The sequence below is a fragment of the Pieris napi genome, chromosome 6 (genome assembly GCF_905475465.1).
Source record: "Pieris napi chromosome 6, ilPieNapi1.2, whole genome shotgun sequence".
In the NCBI taxonomy this organism is placed as follows: domain Eukaryota; kingdom Metazoa; phylum Arthropoda; class Insecta; order Lepidoptera; family Pieridae; genus Pieris; species Pieris napi.
In genome coordinates, this window is record NC_062239.1 from 9816610 (window position 1) to 9842143 (window position 25534).

General features: G+C 34.2%; 3 protein-coding genes across 4 annotated transcripts; all 3 read left to right on the forward strand.

Annotated features, from left to right (window-relative positions):
- The first annotated feature begins 223 nt into the window (after positions 1 to 223).
- Positions 224 to 8589, forward strand: LOC125050322 (myrosinase 1-like). Its single transcript, XM_047650075.1, has 11 exons — positions 224 to 278; positions 1611 to 1714; positions 2383 to 2530; positions 3195 to 3361; positions 3827 to 4084; positions 4620 to 4714; positions 6109 to 6256; positions 6760 to 6932; positions 7523 to 7678; positions 7922 to 8013; positions 8423 to 8589. Exons 1-11 carry the CDS (start codon positions 253 to 255, stop codon positions 8556 to 8558), a joined length of 1503 nt encoding a protein of 500 aa, XP_047506031.1. The 5' UTR covers positions 224 to 252; the 3' UTR covers positions 8559 to 8589.
- Positions 8590 to 9856: 1267 nt separating this feature from the next.
- On the forward strand, positions 9857 to 19314 carry LOC125050302 (myrosinase 1-like). The gene is made up of 11 exons (XM_047650044.1): positions 9857 to 10112; positions 10921 to 11030; positions 11222 to 11369; positions 12034 to 12200; positions 13471 to 13731; positions 14460 to 14548; positions 14988 to 15135; positions 15831 to 15988; positions 17154 to 17306; positions 17667 to 17758; positions 18967 to 19314. The coding sequence occupies exons 1-11, from the start codon at positions 10084 to 10086 to the stop codon at positions 19283 to 19285; spliced, it is 1674 nt and encodes a 557-aa protein (XP_047506000.1). The 5' UTR covers positions 9857 to 10083; the 3' UTR covers positions 19286 to 19314.
- Positions 19315 to 20891: 1577 nt separating this feature from the next.
- LOC125050300 lies at positions 20892 to 25522 on the forward strand. 2 transcript variants are annotated; one of them, XM_047650043.1, is made up of 3 exons: positions 20892 to 21135; positions 21285 to 21378; positions 21708 to 25522. In XM_047650043.1, exons 2-3 carry the CDS (start codon positions 21300 to 21302, stop codon positions 25352 to 25354), a joined length of 3726 nt encoding a protein of 1241 aa, XP_047505999.1. In that variant the 5' UTR covers positions 20892 to 21135; positions 21285 to 21299; the 3' UTR covers positions 25355 to 25522. The 2 variants fall into 2 exon arrangements, with proteins under 2 accessions (XP_047505999.1, XP_047505998.1); XM_047650042.1 differs by lacking the exon at positions 20892 to 21135 and having other exon boundaries at positions 21157 to 21378.
- The last annotated feature ends 12 nt before the right edge of the window (positions 25523 to 25534 follow it).

Below are 25534 nucleotides of genomic sequence, written 5' to 3' on the forward strand. Positions count from 1 at the left end.
GTTTATTATTTTCTGCCTGCTCTGCAAAAAATAAATAAATAAAAATACATTTATACCTAAAAATACAGGTAGCCGTAATAAACAAAATATTGTTATACATTTAAGGAATTTCTTCGGTCACGTGATCCACCGTTTTGTACACACTCGTGTGCGAGATGTCTATAAATGTAAGAAAAATTTACATAAATACAAAAAAGTGAATTTGAATTACATGACATTAGTAATTGATTTTGATAAAGTAACGTGTCTAAAATGTTAATTATATTTTTATTTTTATGGTGAGTTTTATCGTTTAAAGTTTTCAACTGAACTACAATTATAAACTGAGCATAATTAATAATTTTAAATCACTATATTAATTCTTAAACATTATTCAAAGAGATGTATTTTGATATTATAGCAGATAAAATAGATACACGGGTTTTGTTTGTTATAATTTGAAAAATGAATGATGATGATCTGTTGTACCTGGCTAATACTGCGATGCGAAATATCGATAATCGGGAAACGCTACAGATACTGAACATGTCATAAATTTGCACAAATTTGCAATAAAGGAATAACCTTCCTAGCTTTTAACAATTAAATGAGGGCAGGTCCTGTTCTACTTGTCTATGATGTAAACAGTAAAGCGGCCAGTTACATAAACTTATAACTTAATACAAAAAAGTTATAAATAAAAAATAAATTGTAGATTTTAGTTTTTTAGATCAATTGCAAATCCGAATGTTGACAAATTAAAACTCTACACATAGTAAAAAATAAAATCAATTTTTTTTTCATATAATAATATAAATGAAAAATAATTGTTTACAACAAAGGAAATAATTAGGTATGTAAGTGATAATGGAGGTGAGATAACTTTTTTGAATGTTCAGAACAATTACGTCAATAGTTATAAGTTGTTACGGAGTTTGAAACTTACCTATAGTTTATAGACCAGTCATTATAGACATTCGAAATCGAAAATTTGATAATAATTCCAAAAGTTTTCAAACTTCGGTCAAGTGAATGGTACATTGGGACGACAATAAATCTCATTTTGCAACCTTGTCCGCAGTCCGGAACATTGTTAAAATTGCAATTAAATTAATTTTTGCTGTATGGTCGTGAAAAAAATTCCAAAAGTTCTGCAAACTTGGGGAAGTTTTCGATATAATATTTCATATCACGTATAAAATTTGCAACCAACCTAAGTGTACGGAACATTTTTTGTTATTTATTTTATTTTCGATATATCTGTCAAATTTGCAGAACTTTTGGAACGTTTTCCTTCAGTTTAATAAAGAAAAACATTAATTTTTAATAACAAAAAATGTTCCGTACACTTAGGTTGGTTGCAAATTTTATACGTGATATGAAATATTATATCGAAAACTTCCCCAAGTTTGCAGAACTTTTGGAATTTTTTTCACGACCAAAACTTATTTATAACAATGTTCCGGACCGCAGAGCAGGTTGCAAAATTTTATAGTTTGTTTTAATACCACTCCCGACCTTACATCAAAATTTGAAAACTTTTGGAATTATAATGAATTAATTGTCTTGACTGACTGGACTATTAATGATATATATTTTTACGGTACAAAATGTACCTTTTAATTTAACAGTACACTGTCATCTTGCACTACCGATCCTGGAATTTTACCTACTGATTTTATGTTTGGAGTCGCAACTTCTTCTTACCAGATTGAAGGTGCATGGAACGAAGATGGTAAGTTCTTTTGTGGCAACATAAAATATCAATTAAGAGGCGCATGAGTGTGATATAAAATACATTAATTAATTTGCTAAAAGCAATGTTATCTATTCAAGTGAAATAGTAATTTGAATTGTTAATTAGTCTATTTATCTTTCAGACTTTTTAATTCCGACAAAATTATTTTTTATTTCCCAAAGTACCTTACTGGTTTTTCTAGTTGTTTCTTTTATTGCTAATATTTTTTTTACTATTCGTATTGTACATATGTATCTCGCAATATTGTTGTCTCAATAATTTAGTCGTACTATCATCTTGCTCCAACGTAAAGGCAAATTTATAAAAAAAAAACAGTGGCGCTACAACCTCTGTAAGTCTTGGCCTCAGATTTCTGAATCGATTTCATGATCATTTTTAAACCTAATAGGCAAGTAGGTGATCAGCCTCCAGTGCCTGACACACGCCGTCGACTTTTTGGGTCTAAGACATGTCGGTTTCCTCACGATGTTTTCCTTCACCGTTCGAGCAAATGTCCGCCATACATTTGATGAGCCGAATTCGAACCTACGACCGCAGGTATACAGGCAGGACACGCTGAAGCTACTAGGCCAACACTGCTCTAAAGGCGAATTTATAACATACATTAAAATTCTACAGAAATAGTTTTTCTTTATTTTGTTTAGGAAAGGGTGAGAATGTTTGGGATATGCTAACACACACGAACAGAGATAAAATCGCTGACAAATCGACTGCCGATATAGCTTGCGATTCCTACCACCTTTGGGAAACTGACATTAAAATGCTTAAATGGCTCGGAGTAAAGATTTATAGGTATTTTTTTACCAGAACTTTTTACTTATAAATAGAAACAATAAGTTAGATTAAAAGGAATTCTTAAGAATAAATGGACAATATATTCTTGAAGACTTGTTGTATGTATAAAAAATATTAACGATTTTAAAATGAATGGAGGCTTTCACCAGTATAATACTCGAAAGAGAACTAATCTACTGTCTTTAATTAGCCTGTGCACTTGGACCCCACCGCCTAAGAATCTCTACGCCACAGGGAACAATGTCAAAGTTTTAAATAATTAAAATTAATATGAAAATATTATAATAATTTCATATATGCTTAGAATCAGTGGCGTAACTATACGATTTGGGGCCCATGGAAAATTCTATGATTGGACCCTATCAGTCAAAATCGTCACGTTGTATTTGGTTTACTTTTAATAAACTTCGAGATTTTCAGCGTTGTGTATGTCCCACTAATGGCTATAGGCCTCCTCTCTTAGGCTAGAGGGAATGGTCTGGAGTCCCCACTAGCCCAATTCGTATTGGAGACGTCACATTCATCTTAGAACATAATATCTCTTAGGCATTAGGGGCCCTCTTGGGTCGGGGGCCCGTGGCATTTTGCCAGCACTGCCACCTTATTCTTACGCTACTGCTTATAATATATAAACATAACCAATTTATCTCAAAATCGGCAGGTTCTCCATATCGTGGCCACGTATTTTACCAACTGGCTACACCAATGTGACCAACAGAGCCGGCATCGAGTACTACAATAGGCTAATTGATGGTCTCCTTGAAGCTGGAATCGAGCCAATGGTCACCTTGTTTCATTGGGACCTACCCATAGATTTACAACTGAGAGGTAAGTGTGATGACGCTCTTATATATATTTGCGCTTCATACGACAACCCTATTTAGGCTTATGTTTTGAATCTGTTTCACTATTGGCTTTTCAAAAACCATGATTTCGTGACCAGGCACGCAATCTTCGATTTTTGGGTGTTTCCATTTGTACGAACATTGGAAACGGCGGGTAATGGCGGAATTTTAATTAAAGGCTGCGAAAATTTCAAGGCTGAAAAAATATGTTAAACGTAATAATGAAATTTCTTAAGCAAAGTTTTTATATTAATACTAATATTAACATAACAATAGACTGAATTATTTTCCACTATTATTTAACATTATGGATCAATGCTATGTATTATATATTATATTTAATAATATTTAAATACGCGTCTAAGTGCATGCTAAGTTATTATTCTTTACATATTTTTGTTTGCGTTAATTATTTATCTCCAACTGAAAATACATCTCTAATTTGCAGGTGGCTGGAACGTTCCAGAATCTATAAGTATGTTCGTTGATTACGCAGACTTCGTAATGTCGCAATATGCGGATCGTGTAAAATATTGGTTGACAATGAACGAGGTCAGAATATATTGTGATAAAAATACAAATATATTAATACCGGACGGACTAATAGACCCAGAAAGAGCGCCTTACGACTGCACAAGAAATTTATTATTGGCACACGCGAAGGTGTACCATATATTTAATAAGAAATATCGTTCTTTAAATAATGGTCAGTAATATTGTCTTCAGTAAATTTATATAGATGTTAATTTATGTTCATTTTTATTAAGTCTAGAAGAACGATTATTTAAAGAAAAAAAAAGTGTGTGTGTACAAAGTACACATGTCAGAAGTGAAACTTCAGTGGCAAACTAATCTTGAAGTGTTGTTCATATTATTTTATACAAATCTAAAAGTTTAGATTTCCGATACTTAGAGGGACGGAAAAAGGAAGATATGTTAGGAATTTAATGAATTTAATTGTCATTAAAATATTAAGTGTCGAATAATAAATAATGTGACGGTAAATTTTTTTCCAACCCCGATAAAGAAGTTTCACTTCAAAAACTTTTTAACCGGATTAAAGTTATTAGTTATTATTTATAGAAAGTATATTCTATTATAGTAAGTGGAATGATGTGATATTGTAGAAGACAGACACCATGCTTATAGTAAAGAGAACCATTTTGTTTGCTTGTTTAAGCGAATTTAGCTAATTGGAATAATGTTAGTTGCAGTATAGATAAATGGTTTTATTTTTTAAGGGGTTATGTCACTAGCAAATCTTTTTGCGTGGTACGAGACGGCAATGGGCGACGAAGAAGAGAAAAAGTCTACTGAGTTTTTGATGCAATATTATGTAAGTTGTACCTAAACTTATTAGTGTATAGAATGTTACATTCTCTGTAATATCGTGTTATCGATAAACACAGCCATAGAAATATATAATAAACTAGCAGACCGGCCAAGCGTTGCTGTGGCTAAGGTTTTTGTTATCTTACATAGTAGCAAACTATTCAAGGGAAACTGTAGGAGAACACCAGTCATGAGGACCACCATGCTTTTTGGTGGTTATGCCATTAAATTATACATTAGAGTACTTTCAACATAGCGCCATCTGTTAGAATTGTGTCAAATAATAAACAAATAATTTGCAATAAAATAATATTGCGACTATAATTTGAGATTTAAACTACCCTATCTTTTAAGTTGGATCAAACTACACACGGTGTGCAAATTTGATTGATATCGGTTCGGTAGTTTAGGAGTCCATTGAGGACAAACATTGTGACACGAGATTTATATATATTAAGATTTACTTTTATATTTTGACAATATAAAGGAGTGTAGAAATACTAATTGGACAGAGGATTAATTATAGTACTATTATCGTGTCTGTTATCATAACAGACACGATAATAGTACTGAATAGTAGAGGTAGTCGATGTCGCCTCCTAAGGTGACCATCAGGCACCCTAAGGCCCTTTCTGCACTGCTCCGGTCCGGCGTCGGAAGCCGGAATGAGTCATTAAAAAAATATCGGAAAGCCGGATTGCGCTTCTCCACTATATCCGATCCGACAATAACCGATACTTGTATATTTATCATGCAACACTGATATTAACTAAAACCCATATACTTTATTTTATTAATAAAACGTTCTAAATTCTGAATATTTTATTGCCTGGCTAGTTTATTACTTTTTTTATATTGTCTATCTTGAAATATTATAATCTACTTAATAAATAGTTCACTAATACTTTATGATATAATATAACTATAAATAAATATACCTATGTATAATAATTTATAACCTCTTGGATATACTTGGACCGATAAAACACCGCGTTCCGATCTAGCAAGTTATCGGATCGTTAAAAACCGGATGCCGGAGTAGTGGAGAAGCACGTAAGTACTGTTGTGAGTTTCTAAATCGGATCGGTAATTAACGTTTGCCGGACCGGAGCAGTGGAGAAACGGCCTAAATCCTAGGCACTGGAGCTCTGCTACATTGTTTTCCTTTTCTCGTAACAACTTTATATGATACATGGTAACCGCAAATTCTCGGCGCACTCTGAGTGCCTTGAATAAAAACTCAATATTAAGATCGCTGTCCATTTCCCTATTGGATATTGCAGAGTAAGAGCCCTGCACGGGAACTCTGTAACTTCCAACAGCGATAGCGATTTTATTTATTAAATATGTTGTATTTACTGAGTACCGCCACTTGTTTTATAACTTTTAACATTTTAGAATGGGAGATTCAATCACCCAATATTTTCAAATGAGGGTGGCTGGCCGTCTTTACTAATAGAATATATGGAAGAATATAGCAAAAGTAAGGGTTACAACACGTCGCTTTTACCACCATTTAGTGAAGAGGAGAAGCAGCTTATAAAAGGTAAAATTCTTGACGATCAGATTTTTTTTAATAGAATAGGGGGCAAACGGGCAGGAGGATCACCTGATGTTAAGTGATACCGCCGCTTGGACACTCAATGCCAGAGGGCTCGCGAGTGCGTTGCCGGCCGTTTAAGAATTGGTACGCTCTTTTCTTGAAGGACCCTAAGTCGAATTGGTTCGGAAATACTTCAGTGGGCAGCTGATTCCATAAGTGGTTCCAAAAACGATCAGTTGTGGAACGGCGGACGTCGAGGTGATACGGGTGGATTTTCGTATTCTGCCTCGACGTCCGATGATCATATGGGTATTTAATGTAAAGATTTGTAATATTGATATGGTCAGTATAAGATGTTGTTAGCTAATTACGTAATAAATTAATACAGAAGCTCCCATAAGTAGAGACTGAATAAATTTAACTACTTGGTATTACATGGATCTCACAACTTTTTACGGTAGAAGAACTGAGTTATGTGTTTGATGGCACTTCTACTCTTTTCGCAGGTTCCGCAGATTACATAGGCGTAAATCAATATTTCACATTTATATCTAAAAAAGTCATTATCGAAAAATCTGATATGTTTTATAACACCGATGAAATTAGCTGGCGTGAGGATTGGCCAAAAACTCCTATTCCAGCTATTGGAGAAAACAAAACAAAAGAATATAGAAAATATGTAAGTTATTTGTTTAGTTTAAAAAAAAAAATGGGAAGTATAGGCAAACAAAAATAAAAAAATCTTGAAATATCTTCCGACGTTAAAAGAAAAAGATAAAGAAAATGGATTCAATAAAAGATGACACCATAGTTATACTTCGTATGATTACACGGAGTTTCTCAGTAACTTTTCAATAGACATTATCAAAGAAAATAATGATGTCAGTTTTTTTCACTAACCGTAACTCACTTTTCGAACTCACACAGCGGTTTTCACAGCGAGAGTTCGAAATGTGAGTTACAGAATCGCAAAGCAGGAGGCTAACGGGCGGCACGAAACAGTTTGTGTGTTGACGAACAGCTGGTTTCTCATAGCGGTGATGCGCGGCTAAAAATTTCTTAAAAACGCTTAGATGTGAAACGTTCATTTTACGTCTTTTATTGGCAGTTCTTCTCTTCCATTCTACGCCCTTGATTTGAGAACTGGCAGTAAATGTAAACTTAGAAGCATTTAATGTACCTATATTTCTTTTTTGACGCTATTTAAATGTTTTTTTATATCTGTATAAAATTACATAGTACAAAACTCATTCTTTTTCTTGCTTATAGAACTACTCACCAGGAATACGCCACGTTATAAATTGGATCAGAGAGAACTACGGAGAATGGGATATACTGATCACAGAGAATGGATATAGGGGGGGTAATATCAGAGACCTTAAAGATTTAAAGAGGGTGTCGTATATTAGAGACTTATTGAAACAGGTGAGGTTAAACCTAAAGAAAAGTGGCGTTTGTCAAAAACGCATTAGATTTGACTCATTATAATAAATAATAGTAATAGCCTTTTAATTAAGATACTTTGATATTTAAAAACATATTTAAATCTGAGATGTTGGACGTTTGATTTGGTAAGATAAGATGTTGCACCTACTGTCATGTAACTTCAGTCCCACGGTAATGCACACTTATGCTGTAGGTACTATTTAAATGTATGTTTATTTGTAGGTCTTACTATCAATGAAAGAAGACGGTCATAAAATAATTGGATACATTTGTTGGAGTTTGATGGACAACTTTGAATGGTGGTCTGGATATAAGTGAGATACATTTTATTTTTAATAAAACAAAATCGCATTTTTGCATACCATCTTCTTCTTCTGTCTCTTAATTTCTGAATGTCGCGTTAATTTACTCCACACTCTACTGTCTTCGGCAAGCCTCTGTGCCTGGGTGATGGTATGACCTGTAAGGGCCTTTACTTGATCGGTCCAGTGAGTAGCGGATCGGCCTCGAGGATCTCTGCCTGTTAAATGTCCAAAAACTCAGGGTGCGTTGGTAACAAAGTGTTAATGCCAATGACGATTTTTTTACCGTCTTAGTATGGACAAATTTGTTTCTTTAGCGTTAGCGTTTGCGTACCATGTTCCTAGAAATCAATTAGTACTAAGCATTTACATTACTTTATTTACCTACAATTATGGAGTATCTAATATGTATTATTTACAGAGAGAAGTTCGGCTTTTTCGACGTGGACTTTAAGGATCCAAACCGCACAAGAACAGCGCGTTTATCGGCCAAGTACTTCGCGTGTTTAACACGGAGGCGGGACTTGGACGCGTGTTTAAGATATGTTTCAATTTAATTGAAAATGTTTGCATTAAACGTTATCCAAATTATCTTCAGAGTTTTCCTGATATGTTTTTATTTTTAATTAGACTAGCAAGTTAATATTTGATATTTCTCATCCATATATAAATGCCAGCAAAATATTATAAAGTGGTTAAAGTTGTAGGGCGATCTCCTAGATATTCTGGATCGATTTTGAAAATTATTTTATCAATAGAATTATCACGTTATTTGTCAAAGCCTATATATTAACCCGTGTAGTGTTGGCCTAGTGGCTTCAGTGCGGCCCATTTCCAGGATTTTCAGGAGTGAAAACTCCCTGACTGATTAATGAATTACATGACTGATTATCATAATAATCAGTGGCGCTACAACCTTTTTAGGTCTGGGCCCAGATGTCTGTATCTGTTTCATGATCATTTGTTATTCTAATAGGCAAGTAGGCGATCAGTCCCCTGTGCCTGACGCACGTCGACGACTTGTTGGGTCTAAGGCAAGCCGGCTTCCTCACGATGTTTTCCTTCACCGTTCGAACGAATGTTAAATGCGCACATAGACAGAAAGTCCATTGGCGCACAGCCGGGGATCGAACCTACGGCCTCAGGGATGAGAGTCGCACGCTGAAGCCACTAAGCCAACACTGCTCTCATGACTGAATATACTCATACATAAAGAGATAATAGTTCAAGAATAAATATAAAAACAAGCCTTTCGTCACGTCTATTTGGCTGTCTATTCGCAATAAACTCAAAGACGGCACGGCATTTATTGTGGTTATCAAAATCAATAATGATTCACGAGGACGGTAGGTATATAGTATTTCAAGGTTTACAGGTCAAGTTTGGTGTGCGAAGCAAGGCGGGTCGCTGGTATTAATTACAACTATTCCTTCTTCCATCTTCCATAGTCCAATAACTCATCATGGTGTTTGAAATTGTTGACTATCAATACGCTTCATCACTTTTAAATGTTGAAAACGGTTAAACCGTAATCGTATAAAGTTCCCTTTCATTTTATTGTTTTTCATGTCTCCATTCCTTTCTATACATCTTCGCTTTCGATGGTGTATCTGATAAAACATGAAGATGCTCTGTGATTGTGTGATTTAACGGATTTAAATGGTGAATACCTCGAAGTTTAATTAAGTTTTAGTTTCTGTTGTTCTTGCGAAAATATCGGGGTCGCAAAACGGTAGATTAGGGCTATATTTGCTGCAAGCGCCTGATAAGGCATTATCTCGACAGCAGTCATAGTTAAATATTTAATTATTCGTGTATATGTGACACAGAAAGCTAAGTATGGAAATAAGTACCTATTCTATCCTTGATCGTTCTCATGATATCGGTTTATCATAAAATTCTTTAATGTATGTAAAATAACCCAGTCTAACGACAGTTGCATACATTTATTTTAGGTTAATTCTTGTTTCCGGTGATTTTAGCTATCTTCACTGCCATTACTTCCACGTTGAATGTACCGTTTAATTCGATTTTATTCAACTATTTACTTTACTTTTGGAGTTTACTCGCACATTCTGCAATATGACTACAGTGCCAGCTGTCATACTATGGTTCGTTTTTTTTTGCACATATGTGATATTTTCTATACAATTTTAATTTAACTCTTTGCACTCGAGCGGCACTCGGTCTATTCGAAGTGTGCGCACCAGCAGCGTAATTTAAAATAGTCATAATAATAAAAAGTGTTTGAAGGCCAAACATGGAGAAGGATCAGCCCTGCGATTCTGTAACTCACTTCACGAACTCACACAGCGGTTTTCGCATCGGCGGTCTCTCTCAAATCAGTCGTGAAGCAGTCCTTTTATGATTTGGCATTCTGAAAAGGTGGGAGCTTGTACTTTATTGTTTATCAGAATGCCAAATCATAAAAGGACTGCTTCACGACTGATTTGAGAGAGACCGCCGATGCGAAAACCGCTGTGTGAGTTCGTGAAGTGAGTTACAGAATCGCAGGGCAGTTCAGCTGGAGTTTGGACGAATTCGATTTTGCCGCTTTAAATGATGAAGCTACATTGATTTCCGGCAGATTCAGAAACAAACGAATCCAGTGGGGATAAGACAGTGATATAGTAGGTGGTATGATACGGCGAAAAATAAGAGTTATAGAGTGACGGAGAAGTTGCCAGTGAACCTGTAGGTGCAACCAGTTCTATATGGGTACTTTTTAAAGAACCTGTAAGATGTTTACCTTATTTGGCCAAATTCATCTCGCGTTGGTGGTTCGGAACCAAGAGCTCGAGTGCAAGAGGAATTAAGTATAGTTATTATATACTTAAGACAAATTCCACTCGTTTAATGGTTATTAAATTGTGCAAAATTAATTTAAATTATTCAAATTCGAATTTGGCTCTGTTTTAGTTTAACGTTGCTCAGCTGTGTGTGTGATGGAGTAAAGAATTTTCCACCAGGGTTTAAGTTTGGAGCCGCTACTGCTTCTTACCAAGTCGAGGGTGCATGGGATTCCGATGGTAATTTATTTATTTAATAAGATATAAGTATCGAATGGCTGTTAGATCTCCCCCAACCTAACTTAAAGCAAAATACAGCCTTTCAGCCGTCTTCTAACCACTTTTCTATAAAGTAGACCATACATTTAAACAATTCCTGGCCGTGTATGCTAAACTAAGATAATAAGATAGAAGATATGTATTTACCATAGGCAAAGGCGAAAGTATTTGGGATCGCTTCGTCCACAAATTTCCTGAAGCTATAGTTGACAACTCGACGGGGGACGAAGCTGCAGACTCCTATAAGAAATGGAAAGAAGACATCAGAATAGCTTCGGAGCTGGGATTGCATTTTTATAGGTAAAGGCTCTTGTTTTTAATATTGTTAGTTCAGGCAGTTTTTATAGATAGACAGAAAAACCATCTATATGCAAAATCTCTATATTCATCAGCATAAACCATTCTGGGGTATTTGAATTTGCTTGGCTTGATTATTATCATTGGTCCACAGTGTCTCTGGTCGAATCTGTAAGTGACACTTCATTTCTCATCACGTCAATATGTCATTTTGTAAGAGAAGTCAAAGACAAGCAAATTACGCCATCATACCTACGTGGTACCCAACCCCTCATGCCAGAAGGCATAGTACTGTATTTACTTTAGCGAAGCCTTCCAAAGATTATTAATGATGGATACTTCAATATATATTAAGTAAGCGGTCGCAATTGCTGGCAGTGCCTCGGGCGCGGACGAACTTACTTAGAGAAGCACCATTTACGCGTGTTTTGCGCACCCTAAACACTATTGCTTGTGAGACGGATATATTTAGTTGCACACTGGCTGAATTCACAAGAATTTCATTATTTATAATTAGTTATAAAATGGTTTAAGTTTTTACTTGTTATGTTTATATTATGTTTTACGTTAGCTTTCTATTGTATTAAGTTACTGTAAAAATAGGAAATAAATAAATATTTAAATGTAATAGTATATACTATATATATTTTATAACCCTTTTTAATAGGTTTTCAATTAGTTGGCCTCGCATATTCCCCACGGGTTTCACAAACAAACCTAACGAAGCTGGGATCAAGCATTATAGTGATTTGATTGATGCATTATTAGATGTTGGTATAGAGCCAGTTGTCACCCTATACCATTGGGAACTACCAGTTGCCATACAAGATCTGGGTAATTATTTTGCAATTTAAACAAATTAATCGTCGTTCGGTAGAGTATTACCAGCTGCTACATAATAATAAACAAATTACCCATGTTACCCGTTTTGAAACCATTAGTTATTAATTAAATGTTCTTTGTAACATTAAATATAAAGAAAAAGAAGAAAAAAAACCGATTAAAACAAACTTTGTCGTAAGTTTGAACGTACTTTAGAATTCATAACATTCATAGTATTCTTTATGTAAATAATTTGACAGATTACCAGTACAACTCGGAACTCACTTTCTTATTTGTGCTTGCCCTTAATAGGCAAAAAACCTAAGCAATCATCGACAGCATGCATCATCCTTGCATATTTGTGCTTGCCCTTAATAGGCAAATAGGTGTTTGCCTATTAAGGGCAAGCACAAATATGCAAGGATGATGCATGCTGTCGAGTTTTGGGTTTAAGGCATGGTTTCCTCACATGCAATGGTGCATTTAAACACCGCACGCATTCGCTTGTTAATGAAATGTGTATAAATAATTGTGCATGACACAAAAACTCCATCAGAGTTTTCGTTATTGGGACAGTCTATTATAATACAGCCCTGTATCCTATCTGGCTGACACTCTATTACTTTCGGCTAAGTCAGCATTTCCCATCAAGCGGTTAGACCAGAGTTCCCCAAACTTTTTTGTGTCGTAGACCCCTTGCCATGTTTTTCCATGTTGGGTAGACCCTACTTACCTGATATTGATTTCCTGTAAATTTCTAACTGTAGTGAAGTTTATTGTTAAAAATTTAAAGTAAAAACACATGTTAATTTATACATTTATTAATTGAATTTAAATTAAAACTACTCAAAATAAAATTTTGTATCTGTTATGTAAAATATACGTAGCATTAAATAAACATAAAATATCATAAGCAATAAGTCAATATTATATTGTATATGTTTTGATATTATAAGATAGTATGATGTAAGTAAATAGGTACTATCAGTGTATGTGTTGAGATCCACTATCGTGGACCCCCATTTTCATTTCATGGACCCCCAAATTTTTTTCCGCTGACGTAGACCCTTTGCAGGTTGTCATAGACCCCTAGGGGTCGATATAGACCACTTTGGGAATCACTGGGTTAGACTATAATAAAATACTAAGGCGGTTTGGTATCATACTCCGTCGCGGACACAAATTTGTTGGTTTAATTTATAATACTTTGTCCTATAAATATCCTAATACCTAATTTAAAAAGAAGATAACAACAACTGAACTTGGGTCTATTACGTTACAGGAGGATGGGCAAATCCTTACATATCAGACTGGTTCGCGGACTACGCCAAACAGGTGTTTTCACTATACGCTGATAGAGTGAAAATATGGTTAACAATAAACGAGCCGTGGTTAATCTGCGACGTTGGATACGTAGACGGTACCTTTGCTCCAGGGATAAAGGAGGATCAATTTGGCCCCTACATCTGCAATAAGAATTTGTTAATGGCCCACGCGAAGGCATACCGGCTTTTTGATCGAACCTTCAGAAGTTTGTATGGAGGTAAAAATCTTTGACACGAGTCTATTCAAACTCAAACTCCAAATATCTTTATTCATGTAGGTAAACAAGTACACTTATGAATTGTCAAGTTAAATTAGTTGTAAATTTACATTTACTACCAGTTCGCAAGACAAGGGCGTAGAGCGCGTAAGAAGAACTGGCAAGAAACTTTCCGCCACTCTTTTTAATCGCCAAGTTACTTTTCTTTTAAAATTGATTAAAGATATATGAGATCTCTAGAGAGATCTCTAACATAAAATGTAAATTGTTCTGTGTATTTAAATAATATATTACTACAATAATTGTTTAGTAAAAAATATTATATTTTTAAAATAACTTAACTATGATGTTATTAGTTAATTTATTTGAAAGAAATGCATGGAGTTAGTCTAATCGAACATCACTGAACACTTTAAAATAAAAGACTGCTAACGTATGAAAATAAGTTTGTAAAATCGTAATATTTTTAAAGTGACTGAAATTATACTGTGTTGGTAATTTAATTGAATAAATTTTGTACGTGGTAAGAAAATAATATTTCCAGCACCTGACGACCGGATGGATGACCTGATTGACCTGACCATGATTCGATTCCCGCATTCTCCGTAATTATTTTAGATTGGGTTGGCATTTTTAAGCCCAATGAAATAGTCACAGCCCTGCCTCCTTAGGGTTACACCTCAAACAACCATAATGAAAGATTGTATTATTGTTTTGTTTTGCTTTAGGTCGTATATCGATAGCCAATCATTTGCTGTGGTATGGGGCCGAGTCTCCAGAAAACGAGAAATTAGCACAACTTACTATGGAGTTCATGGTATTATGGCCTTTTGTTTTTGAATGAAACTTAAATTCTTCGAGGAAGTAGTTTCCAAGAAACTACGGAATCCTTTAGAAGTACGGAATGCATCCTAACTATATTCTGCGAGCTATTTAAAAAAAAATCCTATCGTAATATTTTTATTGCAAATACTATTAAAAACTTATCTCTGCCACTAAGGTAATTAGGAAAATCAATAAGATGAATAGATTTTCGTATTTTTCGTGTTTTAATTATTTGCCATCACCGTGGCTCAGAAACGTAAGTTCTGGGTTTGAAGTCATAAAAATAGTGAAAGAGATGCAAGAGTTAAATTCATTGTTATTAAACTAAAATAAAAACATTATTGGAACTTGTACATTTACACTAATGAACATTAAAAACAACATTTACCGTCAGCTTCCTAGAGTAAATATAACTTTGGAAAATTTTCCAGATGGGACGTTACTGTCACCCAATATTTTCGAAACAAGGTGGCTGGCCTCCGAGGGTTGAGAAGCTGATGAAGGATTACAGTGAGAAGCAGGGTTATAGCAGGTCTCGCTTACCTGCCTTCACTGCTGCGGAGAGAAGGTTTGTCAGAGGTAAGAATAAAAGTTCTCCAGAATATCTTTATTTCATAGCTCTCAGGAAGACACGATCGAAGACTCACGAGGTACCATAGAGAGTCTCTTCATGAACGCGTATGTATAAATATCGCAATTTTTACACGCTTTATATTAGCTTCACCTGTATGTTTGTATGTATGTATGTATGTATGTATGTATGTATGTATCTAACCGACGCCTTCGGACTCGATTTTGACCCACTTTTAACGGATAGATTTAATTCAAACTTTGTACACTTATAAAGAATCAGCGACAATATAATAATTTCATAGGTTTATCTCGAAAAAACAATGAAATTTTTTTTAAGTCCACAAAGCAATACGATTAAATTGAGACAACACGTATTGCTGCTAGGACTAAAAAGTGGAAAATAAATATAGTTTAAAAAAACTATATAACACGCTTTTAAAGCACATCAAACTAAAAAGTGAAAAATAATTCCTAATTTAGGCTGAAAATGGTAATGAACAAAAAATACTGGTATTATTGTGAAAAAGCGTGGGGCGAAATTAGACGATTAGCTCGATAGACGAAAAATATGGCACAGAGCGCCCCACGCTTTTCTTTTTTTTAACTATATTTATTAAGCTTAAGCTCTTGCCTCACAAACAAATACAAAATCACTTAATATTAATAAAACAATTGTAAATAATCCCTGATATTATTTACAGGTACGGCAGACTTCTTCGGCATGAACTACTACATGGGTCTATCTGTGAGACAAGCAAAACCGGGCGAGAAAATTGTGAATTCGATCATGACGGGATCGAATGAACTAAATGCTGTGATGCAAGTTCCTCGTGATGCTTATATAAGTGCTACTCGGGTGGTAAGCTCTAGAATTAAAGAGTCTTTGGTAGATGTTGAAACTGTACAACCAGTTTGAACTTGATTCGAGTAATCTCATTATTATTATTATTAAGCCTTATTGCTCACACCCATTATAATATATTAACACTTATTTAACTTACATAATAAAACTTAATTCTAATACATAAATAAAACTTAATCTATACATCATATGACTCGTTTTAGGTAATCAGCGTGTCCTGTGACACATAGGCTGCTTTCAGCTGTTTCCATTCTTTTCTGGTGTTAACTCTTCTTGTCCAAGTTGTGTCTCCTATTCTCATTATATCGTCTGCCTATCTCTTACTCTGTCCTCCTCTTTTCCGTTTTCCATCGCGTGGTTGCCATTCTATAATAATTTTTGTCTATTTCAACCTGCTATCTTTCGTCAGGTGCCCGGTCCCGGTAATTTAATTAGGTACACTTCAAATTGTCTGAGGTATCACAGCACGCTGTATTCTTATGCTTCCAAGTATGGTTTGGAAGCCATAGTTTTATGAAAAAACTCTACCTATTTTTATAGAATGATAGATAGATATATGTATGTTTAATTTAAATTATGTTAATCTCTGGGGTCGTTCGATCCCCGGCTGTGCACCAATGTACTTTCTTTCTATTCCATCTTGCTTAATATTGCTCGAACGGTGAAGGAAAACATCGTGAGGAAACTTGCCTTAGACCTAAAAAGTCGATGGCGTCTGTCAGGAGGCTGACCACCTACTTGCCTATTAGACAAATGATCATGAAACATATAAAGAAATCTGAAGCCCAGACCTTCAAAAGGTTGTAGCGCTACTGTTTTTTTTATATACCTGCCTTGCGATTCTGTAAATCACTTTTCGAACTCTCACAGCGGTTTTCGCAGCGGCGGTCGCGCTCAAATCAGTCGTGAAGCAGTCATTTTACGATTTGGCATTCTGATAAACAATAAACTACAAGCTCCCTCCGCTTGTCAAGACGTAATGTGAAATTGCTTAACACAATACCACGAGATTCCAAAAATGACGTGAGTGACGAAGGGAGCGTTGTCAGTGCGAGGTGAACTCACGGATTAACAGAATCGCACGGCTGGACGGTTACTTGAAAAACGAACCGTAGCACGCGGCATAGCATCTATTTACTGTATTTTTAAAATTATTTCACAGGTCTACCCCGTAGGACTTCGACGTTCACTGTCATGGGTTAAGAAATCTTACGGAAATTGGGAAATATTTATAACAGAAAATGGTTACCCAACCGCCGGATTAGAGTTGGAAGATTACGATCGAGTTGTTGGATTGAAGGACCATTTGGAACAGGTATTTTATACTAGCTCTTAATTTTTTTACTAAGATTGTTTAGTTATTAAAAGTGCACTAATATACTACTTTAAATAGATGAGCAGTGCTATTGAAATGTGAACTCGATCTTCACCAAAGGTAAACTTTGCGAAACGACTGACGCAGACTTGTGTAGTACATACCCCCACCATCCTCGCTCGGTTTACCATTTTATTACAGATTTTAGAAGTTTTTTTTATGGAGACAAACGGGCAGGAGGCTCATCTGATGTTAAGTAATGCCCCGCCACCCATGGACACTCACAATGCCAAAGGCTCGCAAGTTCGTTGCCGGCCTTTAAAGTATAGATAAAGTATTTTAGGGGTTTTATCTTTTTAGATACATCTTTCAATATATGAAGATGGCGTTAATGTTGTTGGCTATACAACCTGGGCATTAATTGACAATTTTGAATGGATAGCTGGCTACAGGTATTTTTTTTATTTAATATGTCTTAACTTCTGAGTAATCTAATTTATTAAATTCTCGTGTCGCGGTGTTTGTGGTTAAACTCCTCCGAAACGGCTCGACCGATTCTCTTGAAATTTTGTGTGCATATTAGGTATGTCTGAGAATCGGACAAAATCTATTTTTCATCCCCCTAAATTTTTTATTTTTAGATATTTTTTTCTGTTTTTTTTATGATACAGCATTACAAAATACATACAACCCATAACTTTCACCCCTCTACGATCAACCCCTATATATTTTTATTATAAATGATATACATGGCAAAACGACGTTTGCCAGGTCAGCTAGTAATAATATAAATACTTTGAAACTATTGGTTGGAAATACAATTTTAAATTAACAGTCAACTTAACATATAAAATATCTAATTTATTTTATATAATTAATACTGTTTTACTGCATGTAGAACTATAAGTCTGTGCGGAAAATAAGCCGTGGTGGGATTAGATGTCGCAACATCATCTTCTATCCTTGTTTGTTACAATTGCTACGCCTTTAGTTCACATTTTCCATTAGTTTACAATCATTAATCAGTTCCCAAATAAGATATATATAAAATGTAATATTTATATTTATTTCCAACATACAAATATACAGTATTTACAATATTCTTAACCTAGATAGTATTAATTAAAAATTGATTACACACACTCACACATACACACACACTGACATACGCCCACACAAATTTATTTGTGCTATTTTGTACTAACTTCTAATTAGTTGACTGTTTTGTTTTTCTCTCTTTAATTAATACGTTAATTTGTTTGCCTACCCATATATGTATGTATGTACCTTTTGTTACCACTCAATATGACTTTGCTGTGGAATGGAAGCCTGGTTATCCATATCACAGGTTCTTGCCTAGTTTGGAAACCAGTCTCCCAATGCCTTTTCAACTGTTATCTTATTGTTTGTTGTAAATGTTATATGTTATATGGGAGATAATAAAAATTATTCTTATTCTTATATATAGAAAATTAAAACATATTTACAAAGTTCTCTATGGCAGTATTAAACTGGCAGTATTTCCTCCCTGTATTACGATATTTATTCGTTTCGCGAGGAATGCACCAGCTTTCTATAAAGGAAGTCTCTATAGATTAGTGCATAGCCGCGTTATCACTTTCCATATATACTCAATAACATTATACGTATATGTTTGTAGCATTCGATTCGGCATTTACCAAATCGATTTCAACGATCCAGAACGCAAGAGGAAACCGAGATTGTCATCCAAGTATTACAAATGTGTTATTAAGAACAACTCGTTTGATGTGCCAAAGGAATGCTTTGATATGAGCTTTAATCAAACTGAAGTGCGGTCGAAGAGGCAAATAAATCTACCGAACATCCCATTCCTTCCAAAGCCGGGTGAAGTGGCCAATGGGGTTGACTTTATGAAAGAAGTGTATGATAACAGACGCTGTATAGCTAAAGTTATGGGTTTATTCGGAAAAATGTTGTCACTTATGGGTAATAACTAGAGAACTCATAATAAACGGTTTAATAAATAGCGTTACAATTAATTTGTTGAAAAATTTAGCTTAAAACTGATGTTATTATTACCATAGAAACATAATTGGTGTTAATGGTAATGGTAATAGATTACCTGAATATTTTTATATCGTATTTCTAAGGAAATAATCACGTGACAAAGTGTCGATCCCAAACAGTGATTACAATAGTTATCTACTCGTATTTACGTGTATTTATGTAACAAACTCTCCGAGAAACTAACTACATAATGATAAGAATTGTAAATAAATGTCGTAAATTGTAATCGTCAAAAACAACCAAAAGTGGCTCTGAAAATGGGCGCCTGCGATTTGCTAGTTTGTTTTACTAGTTTCAATTAATGAATAAATGATAAACAGTAATAGTAGGTAAACTAAACTTAAATTACGTATTTATGCAACCTACACAAATGTATTGGAAAATTGAGTTATAATATTATACTCTTTACGCTGTCGTACTAAGTTTAACCTCGATCCACACTCTCCGCGACACGAGAGGACGCAAGCGCGGGAGTGTGGACCGTGCCCTCGTGTCCCGCCTCGTGCGTGGCCTCGCTTCGATACCACTCTCAACTCTGCTTTTTGCAGATTTTTAGGCCGCGAATCAAAGCACGCGACGGGTCGAGGCGATAGCGTTAGGGCTCGAGCTATTTCTTATCATGACGGAGTGGAGTAATGAGTTGGCTTTTATATCATTTAGAATCCATATAAGAAAAAAAGCATAAATAAAATTATATTTATTTGTACCGGCATGATATGACATTTTTTATTTATATTTGTGATATAAATGCACGACATAATTTTATCATGGTAGGCACATAAAATAGCCAACGCAGTCACTCCAATCACGTCCATCTTGTCCTACATGTAGCGAGAACGGAGAAACTAAATAAATTGTGTGTATGGCTGTCACTCGTATAGCGTCGACTTGCCAATATTCGTGGCAAGTGCCTCGACGAGGCGCCTCGTTTGAAGGACGTGGTCTTTAGAATTGCAGAAGTAACTTTAATGTAAGTATCCTTTTGAAGCATCTATTTCTTTTTTGATAATGGAAAACGACTATGATACAGTAAGACGAAAGAAAAAAAGATTAGCTTGAAAGCTTATCACGGCTATTCACCTCAGTTCTGCCCTCTGGTATCCTTTAATGGGGATTCAATTCATCCATTAGACTGCCTTGAATATGGTACATACCATATTCAAGGCAAATAAAGGATTTAGATATTTATTTATTTGTTTTTCAAAAAGGAAAAAGGACTATCACTTATGAAAATATGTTAGAAAATGCCTATACTCATGTAAAAATAAAATGAGAACTTAAGAAGGCGCGGCGCTAACTATATCCATGCAACTTCTTTACAATCGAGTAGCCCGCAATATCATAGCACACAACTCGCGAGGGGCATTTTTGTATCGAAGAAGTCGCATGAGGCGCCAAGCGTCTGCGAATATTCAATGTAAATACATAAATAGCAATTACTTATTTTGAATTTCTTTCTGCAAATATTCGTAGTCTATGAGAGTATATCTTGTATTATTGCTCTATGCTTCGAATGTAAATTGTAAAATGTCAATACTATATTGTGAATGTGAAGTGGGAACGCCCTAAACGGCGGGAACTGTGAAAAACTTTTAACTATGTAGTAACATATTTATAACGCCTATCCAATACCAGGATAACTGTTAAATTGCTGAATACTGTTAATGTAATCACTAGGGATTGGGCGGTGAGAGCGGTGAATAAAAATAATAATTGTTGTCCATGGTAATATTGTGTGCTGACTGATAAGTCCGATATCCCTACATAACTACGATTATAGGTATAGACGTGAATGCAAACTTTATATTTATTATCATTTTATGCAGTTCTTTGGAACAGTGACTCATGTGTAATCCTTGTATACTTTTTTGACAATATTTTATTTCATATACTATTTAGAACTTTAATGAATTTAACTATATATTGCAGCTATAAAATATATTCATGCATACTACCATGTCAGAGGCTTCAGGAAGTGTGGAGCCTGAAGGTTTGATAACTTCACTTATAGCTCAACTAAAAAGTGAGTAAATCCTTAATATTTATAATAAATTTCTGTATTCAATTGTTTTATTTTTATTATTTAAATGTTTTAAAACTTTTATATGTATTTTATTTTAATTTGTTTATGCAAGTAAGATAAGAATAATTTACATTCTTTGGGTACTTGGCTAAATCTTTTAATTGCAAAAATTTAATTAAAAACAAAGTTGTATTCACATAATATTTAAGATTACACATGTTTTGTGTTCTGACTTATTAAAACTTATTGGCAGTATACCTAAGGACTAAATAGATAAAAATATCTGGCACCTATTTAAGTAATAATGATTTCAAAATTCTGATTTACAGTTACAAAAATTCCTGAGACACCAACGACAGACCAAGATTTTATCATCAATCAGCAACAAAATGCATCAATTAAAGTGCCTGAAGTTAATGAAATTTTTGAGAATATAATAAGTGCTATTAGTAAATCAAATAAAAAGGTATTCAAAAAAAACCTTAACTTTTTACATGTAATGGACAAAGCATTAATAGAGGAACATTTAAGTTCCAAGAACATAGATTTATTCTCATTACTTAGTAAACACTCTCAGTTAGAGATGTTAGAATATCTCGTAGAGCAAAGGGAAATTTTGCCATTCCTTATTCCATTAGATAAAAAAAAGGAAGAAATAAGTATAAAAACTACCTTTTTGAACTGTATGTGCAACCGTAATTCAGCAATGCTTGAAAGGTATTATGACTATTTAGCTGGAGATCTTCACTGGGTTATAAATAAGACCAGTAGTAAAAATGATTTTGAGAATTTGAAAAATATTTTAAGTTTGTTAAAAGAAGCATACACTGAATACCGTGAAATTTTAAATAGCAATTATCATCAACAGGGGGTCAACCCACAAATGGTTGTAGATGTTTTGTGTATAATATCTTTTAATGAATTTCAAATAGAGTTGTATGGAAAATTAAATAAAGTAAAACTTGAAATGGAGCAGTGGCAACCTGTCATTGACACAGACAATGCTATCCGAGAGATTAAAGTCCTAATAGACATTATAGATATAACAATAAGCTTACATGCCGACTACTCGAGGAATAAAATTAATGAAAGTTTTCCTGCTCTTTTATTGCTTGAAGACGATGATAAATTTACAGTGTATCGGATAGCACAAAAAGTTTTTATGTTTAGGAAATTTTTGTGGAAAACTGATTACAATGTGTGTCTTCTTATATTGGATAATTTGTATCTGTTGAAAGAAAGACTAAAAATGTCTGGAACCATTTATCAGGAATTAGAATCACACCTTTACTACTTTATTTATAATTGTAAAAGTAAATGGTCCTTCTATTTATCTAAAACCCAAACGATAGAAGTTGAAAATCTTATTGCAGAGAATAATGGTGTAATGCATATTTTAAATACGCCTTTTAATATGGATATGGGAGCATTATGGACATTTTTGATTATTTATTTAGAGAGGCAAGCTTTTCTGGATAAACTTGATAATTTTAAAGAAGAGTTAAAAGTACCTATCTTATCAGAAAACATTAAACTAAACAGATCAGAAATGTCGCAAGAAGAGCAGCAGTCTTTAATCCCTATACCAGAAATGAGAGACGATTTCTCTTTAAGAAAGATGTATAGAACTCTCGAAGAACTGCCAAGTGCTGAAGATGTAAAGCTGAAAACGGAATGGGCCCAATTGATTATCGAAAGAGTTCTACAAGTAGTTGGTGAATTCATTAAAAGTACCAAGGAAAGCAAACACTTAGAGGCTACAACCCAAGCTCTGATGCTAGCTGAAATACCATTACATATTGTAAAATCTCTCAAAACTATTCGGCAATTTTTAAGTAAAGCTGATAATTGCCAAATACTGTGGAGGATCGAGTTATCAAAACACGGACAAACTGTGCTAGCAAAGGTTTTAAATGATTTAAAACACATCAAAGACGTTATTAAAAGACAAATTGGTATAAACCGGTATCTTGTCAATAGATCTCTCATAAATGGTTGTCGAGGAACTCTGCTAAAACGCAGGGACTGCATTAGAGAAAATATAGAGAACATTTTACCTCATCATTTTGACGCTGTATCGGAGGGTCTGGGAGTATTTCTGCAAAATCCTACAGAATATACAGGTAATATGCTTCTGGAAAACTTTTATAAATCACACTGGAAACCCACAGGACTTAGCGTGGATCTCATGATGGAAGTTGCACATCTCCAACATGACTTAAGAATGCTTCATAATAAACACTGTCAAGTTCAACAAAGTATTAAAACATTCATTGATAAAAACTATTCATATTACAAAGACGTCATAGTTACGATTTTAGACAAAATAATGTTTCAGAAAGAGAATTGGAAAAACATTAAGTTGGAATGTCTAAACAACGTGGAAATACAATTTGATTTAATTTCAGAATATCCAAATGAAATAGATGTAAACAAAATTAGAACAAACTTAAAATTAAACAACTGCAGTAACAAAAAATTAACTGATTTGTTAACTAATGTTATTGAAATAAAATCGTTATGGGATATCATTGAAAATATACTTGATTTCATTATCAACAAGTGTAAAGCGTTAAATGATTCTGTAGTTGAAACTAAGTGGGGCATTATTTCAGAATTTTATGCAATTGTTTGTCGGACCACATACACGACTGACGATATGTCTCGAAATGTTGAAAGGTTATTTCATTTTATGGAACAAGCAGGCCTCAGAGAAGCAAAATCCGTAGTAAGAAATAATTATAATTACGAGGGTTTACAAGAGCTGGAAGAAATGCTTCTAATAAATAATTTTGTAACTGAAGAAGAAATTTTGTACATATCCAAAAACACGCCTGTAAGCCGAAGGGAAAGTCTAAAGTTAACCTTTGACAAAAGCAAATTCATTGAAGAAATGAAACATTACGTTGATGCAATTGGAAGATTGCAACCATATGATCCTAAATCCGAAGAAATTATCCGCAATGTTAAAAGTCGGGATAGTAATCTATTAAAGTGTTACTTGAACCGCTTAAAATCACTAAGCTCACTTTTAAATGGTCAGCCGAAAGATTTGTTGATTTTACGTTATAAATATATTGGCCAATTTAGAATTTGGTTACAAATGATTTTAATTGACATTTTTAATATTCTAAAAATGTGTAATCAAGATGATAATCTACGTAAGGTCAATAGGTTATTAGCAGAAATAAATCTAAGGCATGTTCTAACTCATGGTAGTCCTTTATTGGAGGTCGTTGGTGATTTTTTAGATGCCAATGATGTACCTTTCGAACTGATTTCGAAAGCCTTAGAATTTATCAAAGATCTAGAATCTGTGCAAGCGTTGTACACGTTGAAAGAATCCAAATTCGATTTTAACTTAATATATGAAAGCGTTGACCATTTTGATACAGACATTCGGAACCTTTTAAATTGTTTGAAGAAGTCCAAAAACTGGGAACAATATCTTTCACTTTTACCCGAAAACATAGTCTATAAAAAGCCTAAAACAAAGAAAAAGCAAAAAAAGAAACCCCACGCACCTCAACCTGAATTAATAACCGCTATAAAGGATAATGCAAATGATAAGATCAAGGAATTAATAAATATTGTCGATTTGGATGCAAAAGATCAAAATGGTAAAGCCGCCATCCACCATGCAGTAATTCAGAATAATATTGAAGTATTAACATTATTAAAGGAACATAAGGCAGACATCGATATAACAAACCAAAAGGATAATAATCGCACTGCCCTACATTATGCAGCAATGAAGGGAAATAGCGTTGCAGTGGATTTTTTGTTGAAATCTGGTGCTATGGTACAGAAAGACGTAAATGGTGACACTTATAAAGATATTGAAGCCATGCAAATTGAGAAATCAGATGAAAGGATTAAATTTAAAGGTGATATGGATGACCTTCTTTCTGATTTTGAAAGCTTTGGTTTAAATGCACTAGGAGACGATACTGATGACAATGTAATAAATATATAAATCGTGTATTAATTATATTTTTAATGAAATATTGTATTTTTTGTAATGACATTATCATTGTTTTATAGTCTATAGAATATATTGTTATACATACTGTCATGCGTGATAAGCATTTGGTACCAAAGAAAAATATGCACAAGTTTTACTGCGATTAAATTTTACAAGAATTTATATTTCTAA

Coding starts and splice junctions, on each gene's coding strand:
- LOC125050322 (XM_047650075.1), top strand. CDS start 253: ATGTTAATTATATTTTTATTTTTATG. Junction 2,531..3,194: donor CTCGGAGTAAAGATTTATAG/GTATTTTTTTAC, acceptor CAAAATCGGCAG/GTTCTCCATATCGTGGCCAC. Junction 6,933..7,522: donor CAAAAGAATATAGAAAATAT/GTAAGTTATTTG, acceptor TCTTGCTTATAG/AACTACTCACCAGGAATACG.
- LOC125050302 (XM_047650044.1), top strand. CDS start 10,084: ATGACTACAGTGCCAGCTGTCATACTATG. Junction 12,201..13,470: donor AGTTGCCATACAAGATCTGG/GTAATTATTTTG, acceptor ATTACGTTACAG/GAGGATGGGCAAATCCTTAC. Junction 15,989..17,153: donor ATATAAGTGCTACTCGGGTG/GTAAGCTCTAGA, acceptor ATTATTTCACAG/GTCTACCCCGTAGGACTTCG.
- LOC125050300 (XM_047650043.1), top strand. CDS start 21,300: ATGCATACTACCATGTCAGAGGCTTCAGGAAGTGTGGAGCCTGAAGGT. Junction 21,379..21,707: donor ACTTATAGCTCAACTAAAAA/GTGAGTAAATCC, acceptor TCTGATTTACAG/TTACAAAAATTCCTGAGACA.